We start from the raw sequence: 16022 nt of genomic DNA on the forward strand, positions 1-16022 counted from the left end.
AAGAGAAGGAATACTAATTCAATCCAAAATGATGAAAAATAAAAGAACGTTTACAGATGAGGGCGCCTGTGTAAAACCCGAAAGTCAGAGTGAGTGGAGCAGGTCTGAGACATGTGATGTGGTTTGGGGACATTTGGGAGGTGTCCCGGCTGCATGTGTCAGGGCCTGTCTGTGGACGGCCTCTTACACCATGCTCAGGGGGTTGAGCTTTCAACCATAGGTCATGAGAAGTTTCTTTAAGTAAAGGGATTAAATATTCAGATTTGTTTTTAAAAACGTCTTTTTGTGGCAGTGAAGGAGTTAGTCTAGAATCCAGAGAACCTGATGGAAAAGAAAAAAAAAATCTTGACATGTTGAAACGTTAGTTCAAATAAAAGGTGCTTAGCGTAGAGACAAGACCATGCCAGAGAAATGGAGAGAAGGGTCTTGCTTCAGGCTGCTGACATGGGGTAGAGTTGACAGGTCTTGGGGACTGATTGGGTATGTGGGGTTAAGGGAGGGAGGAATTTTTAATACTTTGGGCTTTACATAGGTAGTAGAGAGTTGACGTTTCCTTCTTACAAATGTGATCTTTTTGGAATTTTAGCTAAGTTTAAAAGTCTTTAATTCCCTTTATGATTTATGAACTACGTGCTTTTAAAAAAAACTTTAAATTGGCTAAAAGGCCATAGATTATCTGGACAAAATCTTATTTCATCATCTTTCTATACTTCCTGAGTTTTATAGTAAACATACGTTATGGTATATTTCAAATAATAATGTGAAATTTATATTAGCTCAAAGGAGTATAATAAGAATGTGATAGATTATTTAAATTATTTTTAAGTGATTTGTTTTAGGAGCTAGATATTTTTAAAGCATGACCTAGTTCATTTCTGTTTACAATATGACTAGACAAAGTTTTTAGAAGAGTGTCAGGTATACAGTAAGTGCCAAGTATTACCTCTCATTATAACTATTAATGTTATCTGTTCCTTGGATAATTGCAAGAACCTTTTAATTGATCTCCTTGCTTCTGTCCTGCCCATTGGTTAGTCTGTCCTCTAAGCAGCAAGACTAGAAGAGCAAGCCTATTCCTGTCAAATAGCACCCCGCTGAAAGAATGAATGGTGTATGAAGAATGTTTCCTCTTTGTTTATAATCTTCCAGTGGCTTTTCCTGTCATCTAGAATACAAGTTAAAGTTCTTTCAATATTCTGTAGGCTCCTGTGTGACCCAACCACACCCTCTGCCTCTTTTCTTTGACCTCATCAGTGGCTTTTCTCCTCCTTGCTCCCTGTAGACCACAAGGCATCCCGTCCTTGAACATATCAAGCATGCTCCAGCCTTGGGCCCTGGGCATCCTTCTGCCTGGAAGGCTCTCCCCTAAATATTCGCATTTCTGACTTCCTCAGTTCCTTAGGTGTCTCTGTCTCAATGTCCCTTTATCAGTGAAACCTTTCATGATCACACTTTGTAATATAGTGTCCTACTTCTGACACATCTCCCTTATCCTGTTTATATTCTTTACACTGCTCTCTCTGTCTTACATGCTACATTTTGCTCATTTTCTCTTCCTGCCTCTGGAATGTTACCTCTACAAGGGCAGAGGCTGTGTGCTGTATCAACAACATCTAGAGTAGTGCCTGAACTTAGCATTTTTTAATGAGTAAAATAAATATACTTTCTAGCACTTACTAATTCAAGGGGTATAGAGCTTCTACAGCAAACAAGGAAGCAGGAGGCAAGGTCTATCACGTTTTTTCTAACCATTTTATTATTTTTATGAAACAGAGCCCCATTGGTAGTTATATTCCAGTAAGAATGCTTGTTAGAAAGTATAAGAAAAGTGTGCACTTTTTGTGGTAGTGGTTTGTATACAGCTTTAGGCAGTCTCTGTAATACTTGGTAAATAGCTGTTGAATTAGTAGTACATTCAAGTAACGTAGGAACACTACTCATTTTCTTAAAACTGATTTCTTAAGCTGATTTTGAAACACTGTGAAATATAAGGACGGTGTGGGTAACAGTTCTGTTTGTAATTATGTGGTTTCCCTCATTCTTTGCTTTGAATTACGGTTCAGATGCAATCTCTCATGCATTCTTCAATTAAACTAAAATTCTAAGCATTTTGGCAGCTTTTCTTTTCCACATAAAGTAGTTGAGAAAGAATCATGAATTGTATGGAATGTTTGAAAAAAACTGAGATGAGAGTTAATGCCTTGGCAAAGTCAGAAGTCTGAGGAGACAGGAAGCATAGGTTTTCTTTTCTTTTCTGATAATGGTAGTTACTTTTTGAGAAGTTTGTGCTGTGTTTGAGATTTAATGTCACTCTTCTTTCTGGATATACAATCAAAAATCTTTACCAAAACCCTCCATATTTTTCCACAAATCTCTAATATCAAATATGCACAGAAGTTTTAGTGTCTAGGGGGTATCTTATGGAAACCTTGTATAATTTTGTTAAGCTATTACTTTTACAGTGGCACATACTGAAAACTGCTTAGCTAAATGCGTTTTTCTTTCTCCTCTATTATATTTTTTCCTGATGGGCTTTACTTATAGAATAATGACCCCAAGCCCGAAGAAACTCAACTTTTTGGGGATTTATTTTTGGAAAATTACAAATAGATTCTCCAGCAGCATTTCTTAAATTTTGCAGTGTTAGTAGACGTGTTGTCTAGAAGTTGGCCATTCAAGGTGTGTTCTCCTTTAATTGGCCTCTAATACTGTAATAATTATACCTTATATTTGTTTACAAGATACACCTTAAAAACTGGTTAAGTACATATTAACTTTTAAAGCATCTCTGGGAAATGCAAGGCAAATAATAGTATTCTTAATTTACAAATGTTGAAATTGAGTCTTGTAATGGTGAATAAATTATGTGCCCAGAGATCCATTTATTGAACAAAGGTTTATTGTGTACCCACTATGTGCAGGCCTATTCCAGGAACTATGGAAACCTTAGAGAACAAAACAGACAAGTCCTTGCTCTTGTGAAGTTCATATTCAAGTGAATTTAATTGAGCAATGTAGATTAGCTGATTAAGTAGAGGAGCCCAGACTCTTTACTGTGCCTCTGTCTTCCAGCACAGACAGCGTACTTTCCTGGCAAGTGACATACACTGATTATTTGAATCCTTAAAGTTAGTATGTACATAAAAGGAAGAGGTCAATTGCTATTTCAGGGCCTTCAAGTGCCTGGTCTCCCTCTAACTTCTCACAGTCCCTGTGTGTTCACTCTGGGTTCCAGCAGGAAACAGAGTTCTATTCAGGTGATTTGAAGGTGTGAACCAGGAGGCTGAGGAACCAGGCAGTGCACATTATCTTTCCAAGGGCTGAAGGAGCAAGGGGCAGAACTAGAGGTAGAGAGCTCATTGAAAGCTGGAGCCCTGCAGAGTACTTCCTGAGAATGGCAGTAGTGGTGAGAGTGTCAGATTGCTGTGACAAGCAGGAACGTGTAGGGGGAAACTACCCCAACCTCCTCTGCATCATCCAAACTCTTGGCAGTAGCTTCCATTGTCTGCACTGGACACCAGCCTGCAAGACAGTCTAAGCGTGAGGGCTCCAGGGGTCAGGTTCTTTGAGTACAGAGTAAGAGTATGAGAGAGAAGTGTGAATAATTAGGATTTGAGGAGCCAACCAAGATACCAAGTACCTCTATATTTAAAAGAAAAACGAGACACTTGCTCATTAATTATCTCACTTTGCCAGGCCCTCCTGGACCATCCCTCTGATTTTCCAGAGGAAAGTTGTCTCATCCCCCACGCCCATGCCTCAGTTTCTTTCTTCCTCATATTTGAAATATAGTAGGTACTCAAGAAATATGTTTCTTATATATTATGCTTTTGTGTATAGTTAATCTCCCTTATCAGGTTATAAGCTATCTGAGGGTGGGATCTGGGTCTGATTTTCCTCTTTATTCCTCCTCCTCCTGTCTACAGTGTTGGCATGTTACTTTGCCTTAATAAATATTTGTTGACTGACTGGACAGATGAATGATTGGTAAATAGCCAGGGAAAAAGATTGTGAAAGGAATTTGGCTGTTAAACTCCTATGTAAGTTACATTTAAAAGTTATAGGAGAGGGGCCAGCCTGGTGGCTCAGCGGTTAAGTTTGCACGTTCCACTTCGGTGGCCCGGGGTTTGCCGGTTCAGATCCTGGCTGCAGACATGGCACCACTTGGCAAGCCATGCTGTGGCAGGTGTCCCACATATAAAGTAGAGGAAGATGGAAGATTGGCATGGATGTTAGCTCAGGACCATCTTCCTCAGCAAAAAGAGGAGGATTTGGCAGCAGATGTTAGCTCAGGGCTAATCTTCCTCAAAAAAAAAAAAAGTTATAGGAGAAATACAATTATCATCTCACTGATAATGTGTCTGTACCTATTAACAAAAATTAGTACCTGTGCTAATATATAAAAAAGCAAATAGTTTGGGGAAAAATGTAGTTTTTCCTAAAATTATAAGGCATACAGTACCTGAAATTAAGAATGTTGTATGGTAAGTTTGCTTTTGCATTCAGCAGAAATTTAGTTCTTTGCAAATACTCCCATTTCCATAGGGAATTCTGGCTCTCAACTTTGAGGGCATGCCCCCTCACCCCCATCTTTTATTGTTCAATAGACGTATGTGCAGGTTGACTACACTCTAGTGAGCAAATAAGTTTTCATGTTGACACTGAAAAACATTTTTTCAAAATTAAAAAAGAGTAAAAGCTGTATCAATTACTTTATATTATATATGTCTATTTTTCAAATCCTCCTAGGCTCATATATTTCATAAAAGGACCAATTTTGATTTAATAAAAGTTCAGTTCACTACAGGAAATACATCGTTCATTTTCATATAGTAGAGGAGTGCAACAAGTTAAACCTAAGGAAATATTTTTAACAGATCTGTTATTTTGGGGGCAGTATTATTGTTTGTAGAGCTAGAATAATAAATGCATAGAAATTCTACTAACAATAATTCCTTTTCATCGACTGAGAGACATTTTCTCTAGAGTTAAAAATAGGCAGTAAAAAAAGGTCATGCTAAATTGATGTGCAAGAAATTGATCCCCAAATATCTGGTTTATTTGCTTGGCTTCGAGGAGTAAAAGTGTTGCTCAAGTACTAAACTCATCGTGAAATGATGAAAGTAATCTATCATTTCTTTTCATATTCAAAAGATGATAATTACCTTAAAAGTAAGTTCAAAATTTACTGCCAAGTGGAAAGCTATGAAATATAAAGTAAATGTCAAATTCCACGGTTAAGCTTGTGTGACAGGCAGTGAAAGTCGTATGTACATGTAGAGGCCAGGTTTGACCTTTATGCTGACTTTCCTTATAAGAACTTGTCCTTTAAATCTGTGTTAAAATACATATAAAAAATACGAAGTGACACCTCCTGTTTTCTTTCATACAAATAATTTTTTTCTCAAGTTAATTTTTTAAATGTGTCTCACTATGATTTCCGTTCTGTTCTGAAATTCTCTTTTTAGATTTTTAAATGTTATGAAAAGAATGTTATTCTATTATTTTGGACAGCAGATGTTTGTAAAAAGTATCGGATGAATTTATTTTGGAGGAATTAAATTGTGACACATATTTTAAATGTTCATTATTTAACGAAATTTTGAAAAGAAGAATCTGTAATCTGAGAATTATCTCAGTGTTTTTTCTTTCTATAAACTGCTTTTTTAGGAAGATTGGCCCTGCACTAATATCTGTTGCAAGTCTTTCCCCCTCCTTTTATTTCTCCCCAAAGCCCCCCGGTACAGAGTTGTATATCCTAGTTGTAGGTTCTTCTGGTTCTTCTATGTGGGACCTCACCCTAGCATGACTTGGTGAGCAGTGCTAGGTCCACGCCCAGGATCTGAACCGGTGAAGCCCACGCCACTGGAGCAGAGTATGCCGACTTAACCACTTGGCCATGAGACCGCCCCTCAGTATTTTTTCAGATTTGTTATTTAAATTTTTACATGTGTTTTCTTAAATCACAAAAGAACTAAGTGTGTTGTTTTAGTCTTGATTTACATTAGTATTAACAAATAAAATGAAATGCAAAATACAGAAAAAATCATTCTGATATAAATATATGTAATTCTGATATGAGAATACATTTTTCTGTTCTTTTTTGCTGTTTCATTTTTGACATGAAGTCAAATTAGAATATAGTTTCCTTAGTATAGAGTTAATTATACAACTAGGAATTGTTTTAACTTTTTTACTAGCATAATGAAAAAACATTTTAAAATAGTCATATAAGTGGATATTTAACATCAGTATGAACTGTAGCATAATTTAATTTGATAAAGTTTTTTAAACCTCTGGTAAGTTTACCTAAAGACTTGTTCCCTTCAAATTCTTTATTTATACCTGAAATCAAATGCTTTCTTATTCTTACTTTGTATTACCTCCAATGGACTGAGGGATATTTACACATAGTGATACTGTTAGGTGTATTATAACCTACTTATCAAATTAAATCAGCCAATATGTCTACAGTGTCTGTTTATTACAAGTCCCTGGACACAGTCAGATATTACCTCAGTTGTAAATAAACAAAACTACTTTGTTTTCTTTTTTTTTGAAGATTAGCCCTGAGCTAACATCTGCCCCAATCTTCTTCTTTTTGCTGAGGAAGACTGGCCCTGAGCTAACATCCCTGCCCATCTTCCTCTCCTTTATATGTGGGATGCCTGCCACAGCATGGCTTGCCAAGTGGTGCATAGATCCACACCCACGATCTGAACCGGCGAACCCCAGGCCGCAGACGCGGAGCGTGTGAACTCAACTGCTGCGCCACCAGGCTGGTCCCAAAACTACTTTTTTTGAGGTGCTGTTTTTGATTCTGTTATGAAGACAAGACTTGTGAAGTATAAATAAAAACAAACGTGTTAACTCAGTCTGTATTAGTTTTCTAGGGCTGCCACAACAAAGTAGTATAGATTGAGTGTCTTAAACAACAGAAATTAATTTTTTCACAGTTCTGAATGTTAGGAGTCTGCGATCCAGATGTCAGCAGGGTTCATTTCTGCAGAGGCCTCTCACCTTGGCTTGCAGATGGCCACGTTCTCCCGGTGTCCTCACATAGTCTTCCTTCTATTTTGCCTGTGTGCTAATCTCCTCTTCTTGTAAAGAGATCAGTTATACTGGATGCCGACCCACTGTAATGACTTCATTTAATCTTAATTCTCTCTTTATGGGTCCTGTCTCCAAAGGCAGTCACATTCTGTGGTTAGGACTTAAAAACGTACGAATTTGGGGTGGACACAATTCAGCTCATGACATTACATCTAGGCAAGTTCATTTCATCCTTGATTATCAGTGAAAAAATGGATATAAATTGCTACAGAAGGAAGAATGGGCTTTCCCATTAAAGGGAAATTTTCTGCTGATTCTTATAACTTGGTTTGGCTTCAGTGATACAGGATGATAGTCTGCAGGTAGAGGGGAGACAAAATTCAAAAGTAAATGAGAGCAATTTTCTTAAAAGAAAAACTGAGCTTATTCTGGAAACAATCATTAATTATTATTCCACTTCATAGACTTAAGAGGTTGATCCCCAGCTTTTCCTTTTATTATGTTTCTTAACTGAGTAAATGGTTTTGCCGTCCTATCATTCATTGCTCATTTCAGAAACTGATCACCTTGTGCTCCTCTCTGATGCACTTTCCTGTATCTCTCCTTGTCGTTCCCATCCCACTCCATTATCAGCATCCGGTCTCCAAATCTTGCAGATATTTTTTCCTAATATCTCAACTGTATGTATCCTTTACTCCATTCCTGCTACTGCTGACTTACTTCAGTTTCTCAACACTTAACTGCGATGGATTCCTAACTGATTTGATGCTTCCATACTGGCAGCTTCCAAATCATTCTCCACTATGTTGTCATAGTGATTTTGTTAAAATACACCATTGATCAATTTACTCCATCGTTCAAAGTCCTTGAATGACACTCCATAACTTTTAGACTTGAGTTCACGCAACGGGGCTTTTCTTAAATTTGTCTCCTCTTTATCTCTTTCTACTGTCAACCCTCCCTATTCATTATCACCATATAGGGCCTTCTCTCCAACTGTGCAGCACTCTATGTATTTCTCTGACTTTGTCGTACAGTTTCATGCCTCCAAAGTTTTGCTTAAGATGCTTTTTCTGTTTAATGCTCTTTCCCTCTCCATCTTCATCAAACTAACTCCTGTTTGCTCATAACATAGCAAGATTTTTCCGGGAAGCATTTCATAAAAGCATTCATTCCTCTTGAGATACCCACATGTTGGAAGTTAATGGAGCAAGAATGTGCTGTGGGAAATTTAGAGGCTGCTTATTTTTCACAGAATCTAATTGCAGTTGTGTGATTTACTCCAGTATTAGAGGAGAGGAAATTTCTAATGCTACAAACTTCTGAAATTCAGTGAAATACATAGTCAGCAGATACTTGGAGTCTTCTTTTCCAGATATTACCAAAAGTTAATTATCCTCTTAGAATATAAGTAGCATCCAAGTTTTAATATTAAACATTTAACACTTCCAAGATTCAGAGTAGAATTAAAAGTCTTATGGGATTGTACAGTTATTGGTTGCCAGATTGACATTCAAGAGAGACTGTTTATAAATAAACTGTTTATTTGAACAGTTATAGTTCAACATTGATCCAGCCTCTGCATTAGCTGTTTTGGTTGTATCTGAATTTCCTCTGCCGTTCTTGTGATCTTATTATATCCCAAATACAAAATCCATTCACAGATCAGAGTGTTCTATCACATAGAACTGAACACGACGGCTGATCAGAGCCTGGTTTTCCATTGCTTGTTATCAGGAGTCAGCTGCCATGCTTTAAATTCAGTAAATGCTCAGGCTGGGAACTGACTTCAACCAAGCACTGGTTGGCTGCACATAGGATAAGGAGTTGAATCTGAAAGTTCAGACCATGTTGACACTTTGACATGTGACCTTAAAACACCAATTTCTTGTACCACATTTTTCCAATAAACGTAATTTCTTACACATGGAATAAAAGCTAAATGTGTATTAACTAAATGTGTATAAACTAAAAGCTAAATTTGTATTAACTATGAAATGTGTATTTCATAGAACATGATGTAAATATATTCATAGTACAGAAAATAGAAATAGCTAGACCTTATAGAGAGTTACTGTATATATGTATACACAAACAAAAATATAAAACAAAACAAACAAAAATTGTTAGAATTTGTGCATTATTGTAGTTTTGAAAGGAGGATATGCTATTATTTGTATAATTGGTCTTGATAAAAATGCGGCAGCATCCTTTTGCAATGCATGTGCCATTCAGAAGCACCTCATCTTTGTAGATAGCTTCTACTCAGTTTTCTTACATTTGCTTTGCTTCCCTCCTCTAGTCTCATCCTGTCTACAGGCAAATACTAAGGTATAGACCTAGCTGACATAGCTGTAGATAGCAAGGTAATTGCATCAACCCCAATCTTGGTTTTGTAGATTGCTAGAGGAGGAGGATGTCTTTTTCATACCGTATGCTACAGATGCCAGTTTTACTTGGTAACTTCTCTCTTTTCCAGCTGTGGAAATTTTTATGACTACTGAATCTAAATATTTAGTTCATTCAATCTGTCAGGATGCTTTTGTTTATCTACGGACTGGCTCACAACATGTCATATGATTAACATAAAACACCGTAAAATGCCTTCAGGGGAAAATAGTATTGTAGAGTTTTAACTGAATTTTTCAGTTTCTTTCCAGTAGTATATTTTATGGCTGGATGTTAAACACCTGTAATAAGAATTTATAGTGGAAAGGTTGGCAGAATTCCATTTAATGAAGTCAAGTGCCTTAACTAGAATAGTAAGCACTTAGGAAACCAATATTCTTCTCAAAAAAATACTTAAAAATACCATATGCATATAAGAAAGTAAACTCTTTGTGTTTCTGCAGCAGTTTCATTTGGTTCAGTATATTCCCTCCAAGTTAGGTATGGAATTTTTAGCTCTGGACAGGACCTTAGATATGATCTGTAAATGCAATTATTTTACAAATGATGAATTTGAGTAAGTGACTTGCATAATTCTAAGTGGTTAATGGCAAAGTCGGGAGAAAATTCAAAAATCAGAATTTCTAATTGAAACTCTCAATGATGCCAGTATTCAAGATGTACTCAATGATGCTTCCTTTTTGTTGTTGTTGTTTTACTGAGGAAGATTTGTTCTGAGCTAACATCTGTTGCCAGTCTGCCTGTATTTTGTATGTGGGTTACTGCCACAGCATGGCCACTGATGAGTTGTGTAGGTACCTGCCCCAGAACCAAACCCAGACTGCCGAAGTGGAGTGCACTGATCTTAACCACTAGGCCATGGGGCCAGGCCCTCATAATTTTTTTTAATGGCAGAATGAAGAATTGTGTATTCAGATTTCTCTTTGTTATTTGTTGTTATTCATTCAAAATAATTCAGTTGTGACTACTCAGTGTTCTAAATTTGTCAGTGTTTGAGAAATGCTGTCAATAAACTTTAAGAACATATATTCATTTCCTGTGAGCATGTTTAAAATCAGTAGACATAAGAGAAATATTGGAAACTCTCCTATCCATTTAAAAAGAAGAATCTTGAAAAATCTCAGAAATAATCTAATTTGATTGGTTAAATTGTATTGTCTCATGACATAGGAAAATAAGTAATTTTGAGGTTGGAAACACTAATAATGGTGACTATTATAAACCATATAGTTTGTGGATGGGTATTTGCTGATTCTACTTTATTTCATGTTTTACTGGAAAATAAAGTTGGTGTTCCCTTATTTGAGTGTTACCTGTACATGTTGCATGTACTTTTATAACACTTTTGAATGAATGATCAAATGAAATGACTAAATAACTGGAAGAAATAAAGCAAAATCTGATAGTGGAGAAGCTTATGAATTCAACAAAATCTATCTCAAGGATGCCTAAATATTATAATAGTTCATGCCAGTGAGACTTTATTGGTTCTTGACACCTTAATTTTGGTCATTTTTCTGTTGATAATGATACATTCTAGATGAAAATCTTTAGCAGGTAGTTGGCAATGTTCATTTAAATGTTAGCATATTGAACAGACAAGGGACAGACAAAAACACTAAAAAAAATTGGGGAAATGAAATATCTTTAGTGCTGAAAACCTTCAGTATACTCTTGGGAATGTAGAAGGCCTGTGTACATGTCCATGAAAGACCTGAAGAGACCCTAATATCTCACATACCACTGACCTTGAGGCTCTATACAGCAAGAAATGAGGGCTAAAGCAGAGTTTTAAATTGTTGCAATATTGATAGTGTGCTTACACATGAATATACACACAAAGCCTCTTGGCAAACTGAGGGATACTTATTGGTGCCAGATATTTAAGGAAATCTCTGTTCAGTCATTTGCTGACCATTAACCTAACTGAGCAGAGACGTCAGTAGCCACAGATGACAAAGAATACTCACTTACAGAATTACTTCACGTAACAAGGTCACTAAACAAACAAGCAACAGCAACAACAACAACTACAAACAAAAACAATAACAGGGCCCTGAGGAGAGAATCTGATTCCCAGAGTCAAAATTTAAAATGTTCAACTTTCAACAAAAAATTATGAGACAAGCAAAGAATCAGGAAATTATATCCCATACAAAGGAAAAAAAAAAAAAAGTTGTGTGAACTGTTCTTGAAGAAATATAGACATTGGACTTACCAAAGACTTTAAATCAGCAATTATGAATATGTTAAAAAAAGCTAAAGGAAACTATGACTTAACTCAATGAAAGTATAAGAATGATGTCATCAGAGCCAGCCCCGATGGCCTAGTGGTTAAAGTTCAGTGCTCACCACTTTGGTGGCCTGGCTTCTGTTCCTAGTCATGGACCACACCACTTGTCTGTCAGTTGCCATGCTGTGGTGGCAGCTCACATAGAAGGACTAGAATGACTTACAACTGGGTTATGCAACCATGCACTGGGGCTTTGGGGAGGAGGAAAAAAAAAAGAAGATTGGCAACAGATATTACCTGAGGGCAAATCTTTCCCTGCAAAAAAACAAAGAAAGAATGATGTCATCAAATAAAGAATATAAATAAAGATAGAATTTATGTATAAAAAAATAGACACTCTGGAGTTGAAAATCAATTGAGATTACTCAGTATGAAGAAACGAAAGAATTAACTTGAGACCTATGGGACACCATACAGTATAACAATATAGGCATAATAGGAGTTCTGGAAAGAGTGGATAGAAAAGGGTAGAAAGCATATTCAAAAAAATAATTACCACAAACTTCCTAAATTTGATAAAACATGTTAATCTGCACATCCAATAATCTCAACAAACTATAAGTTGGATAAAATTGTAGAAATTCACACCCAACATATTATAACCAAATAATCAAAAGACAAAGAAAGAATCTTCAAAGCAGCAAGAGCAAAGTGACTCACGACATAAAAGAGACTCTCATTAACAGCTGATGTCTCGTCAGATACCAGGGAGGACAGAAAACAGCGGCATGTATGATACTGATATTATGTTGATATTAATCTGAAAAATGTTGTTATAAATAAGATGTTAATTGTAATCCCCAGAGTAATCACTGAAAAACCCTCTAAAAATACAGTAAAAGAAATAAAAGAATTAGAATTGTTCACTAGTAAATATCTGTTTAACACAAAAGAAGACAAAAGTAGAGAAATACTGTAACAAAAAAGGCATAAGACTTCTAAAAAGCAAGTAGCAAAACAACAGCTAAGTGGAGACAACTCAAATTTCCAGTAACTGATGAAAAGATAAACAAAATGTCCTCTGTCCATTATTTCAAAAGAGGAAGGAAGTATTGATAACATGTTACAACATGGGTGAATTTTGAAAACATGATAAACATAAAGAAGCCAGTCACAAGAGGCCTCATGTTGTATGATTCCAATTATATGAAATGTCCAGTGGTTACCAGGGGCCAGGGCAAGGGAGAGATAGGGATTAGCTGTCAATGGTTATTATGTTTCTTTTTGAGGTGATGAAATTTTCTGAAATTAGATAGTGGTGATTGTTGGACAGCTCTGTGAGTGAACTGAAAAATGTTGAATTGTACACTTTGAAAGAATAAATTCTTTATGTAAATTATATCTCAATAAAGCTGTTATTTTTTTTAAAGGAGAAATGTAGTAATGGAAATGTGGATTTATGAGCCACGTGAATAAGTGGTAATTTTAAGGGTGAGAATATAAAGTGCTTTTTAGACAGGTGAAAGAACAATGCAAATAAAAATAATTACTATGCCACAGGTAGTAACCACAGTATTTAATAAATGATTGCTTGCTGGAATTAAATAATTTATACCCCTTTCTTGGCACTTTTCTTAATACTTTGCTTATATCTTTTTCAAGTTATGAATTTTATCCTCCATTTTATTACAGTTTTAAATCATAACCACTAGATTGCATTCTCCAAAGGGCAGGGATTACATTAAATTTATATTTCCACCTCCATTGGTACTATGTTCAATGCCTTGTGGATAATACTTTCTCAATCAACACTTGTTGATGAATAAATGAGTGTTGTAGTATAAAGGTACTATGAATTCTTTCCTAGCACTCCATGTTAGAGACTTTTTAAATTTAATGTCTACATTTTCATCAGGCCCTAAATAATTCCTGTTCATAAGATGCAGAGGGAGCTGGAATGGCTGAAATTATTCAAAATGGAATCAGGAATTCTGTGAATCAGACTCATGTGCTCAAACTTACAGCGACTTGATTCATCAAGTCAAATGGATTTTCAAATGTTCTTCTGGCCCTGAGTATAATTCTGAATCAATATGATCGTGACCATAGATTTATATCACACTAGTTTCTTCTTGAATTAGACCCATTTGGAAATACTCAAACTGCTTCAAGAGCAGAATATTTTGATTCTTCTCTTGTTTACAGTTTCCAGAACCTCCTGAAATTAACTCTTTAGATAACCTTATTATTAATTATTTCTATTTTTATTAAGATTATATAGATTTTTAGATATGTGAGTTTTAATGTATGCTTAGATGCTCCATTTTTTCTTAATAAAAATATACCAAAGTCATGCTTTTTTATTTATAATTTGGATTTTTCTGGCCTCTGCATTTCTCATTCATCTTTGTAAGTAGAAATTTATTTTGATATTGATTCGATTCCTCTAACAGAACACAATAGTTGGATCTATATTTCATTTAAAAATTCTCATATAAATTTGCCTAACAATAATAATTCGGTTTAATTCAACTGAACCCTTTAGTTACTTAATATTAGAAATACGTTATTGTCTTGATATATTTACAGTTTTTAAATTTTATTTACTTTTTTTTATCAGCTTATTACTTACATTTCATTTCTTTTATTCCATATAGAATAAACTGGGAATGTAGTAAAATCAAGTTTTAGCAAATGGATGCCTGCAAATAGTATAGATTCTCTAAACCACTAAGCAGAATAACAGCTTAAAATTAAGAGCTGATTTTAAAACAGGTGTGATTTTCTCTCTCAATCGATGACTTTTTTTTTAACATTAAAAAGTAAGTGATTTTTCTTTTTCAGATATTTAAAAATAAACTACACGTTGTCTTGGATGAATCTTGCCCTAGGCATATGTGTGTTCGAATCTGCTGACTACATCCATGTATGTTTCTTGGCAGGGGGACATCCAGCAGTTGTTGATCATAGGTGACCCCAAAGCAGCGTATGACTACTGTGAGCATTACAGCCCAGACTGTGACTCGTCAGCGCCCAAGGCCGCTCAGGCTCAGGAACCTCAGATCGATGAGGTGAGAATCGTGAGATCAGGGCAGGTTTTCTCGTTTCAATAGTATAGATATAATCTTGCAGTTTTGGGGCTTATATCTTTATTGTTTTAATTAAATTATACTTTGTGTTTTACTGTTTCTAGGAAGAAGTGACTTGAAGAAGTGTTTTGATATATTTTTTCTCTTTTTAAATATTTTGTCACTTAAATTTCTTAAAAATAGAGATACCTCATTTGTATACTGTGTATATGAGCATATTTCATATTTGGAGAGGTGAGAAAACGATAATTTCTAGAAGCTATATTTCTACCCTTAGCATTTAAATAATTAACACAGCCTCAAGATAAGGATAACATATCTTCTGGTGTACTTGCCATTTCCCCAGGCCTTTGACAATTCATGCAGATGAGAAAATGACATTGGAGTTATCCTGAAGTTTTCAGGCTGTGTTGAATATTTAGAGGGAATCTTTTAGGGCCATTCTACCTTGATATATATATATATTTTCTTTCTCTTGCACAAAATTTGATATACAGAGCAATGAAATGAAAATCAGTATGAACAGATTGCAGTAACTAAAACAATTCATATATTTTAATCAATATTTTGTTACTTTATTTGAAATTCACGTGTGAAACCATTCTTCCAGGCTACTTTTGCAAGAAAATTCACCATAGTGAAATTATACTCGATTCTCTCTCAGAACAAAAATACGTGTGTCTAAGTTAGCATAGCGATGGCAATTTATCAGATCTGAATACCCCAAAGAACAAATAATATAGCACAGTGTACGCTTTATCCAGATTTTTAGGTAAAATCCTTTGATGTGGATTTTCTGGGAATTAAAAGGCAAGCAAACTGGAAGGAATTTAGTCTTTCATTTGCAGCAAAACTATATTTTTAGATTTTTTTCTCAAGATGAAGAGCATTAAATTTTAGAAGGTGGGGTAGTAGTTTGAAAACATCAAGACTGTCCTTATGTTTGAAAATCACTCAAATAACATTCTTCTTGCCTTCTAAATATACTACTAGGTGCCACGTTTCGAGTTTTACTATTTAGAACAAGTTAGGATCTTATTTTTTAATTTTAATTTATTGTTATTTCTTCACGTGAATTCACTTTGCATTTTACCGTTTAAATGCTTGAAATACATTTTTTGACATTACTTTTCTTTTTAGGGTATGATAGTGAATTCTGTTGCACTGATCTTTTCCATGACTTACTATTAATGTTTTTTTTAAAACAGGATAAAGTCCTAAGAAGCTGACAGGAAAGC

At 35.3% G+C, this 16022-nt stretch overlaps 1 protein-coding gene across 6 annotated transcripts in view; it reads left to right on the forward strand.

Moving 5' to 3' along the window:
• COL11A1 (collagen type XI alpha 1 chain) overlaps positions 1-16022 on the forward strand; it is a 197539-nt gene that overhangs the window by 47942 nt on the left and 133575 nt on the right. For all 6 annotated transcript variants that reach the window (XM_070608147.1, XM_070608150.1, XM_070608146.1 and 3 more), the window contains exon 5: positions 14638-14766. In XM_070608147.1, the coding sequence (XP_070464248.1) occupies positions 14638-14766 (129 nt within the window). The remainder of the gene's footprint in view (positions 1-14637; positions 14767-16022) is intronic.

This window comes from Equus przewalskii, unplaced genomic scaffold, assembly GCF_037783145.1.
Source record: "Equus przewalskii isolate Varuska unplaced genomic scaffold, EquPr2 ChrUn-13, whole genome shotgun sequence".
In the NCBI taxonomy this organism is placed as follows: Eukaryota; Metazoa; Chordata; class Mammalia; order Perissodactyla; family Equidae; genus Equus; species Equus przewalskii.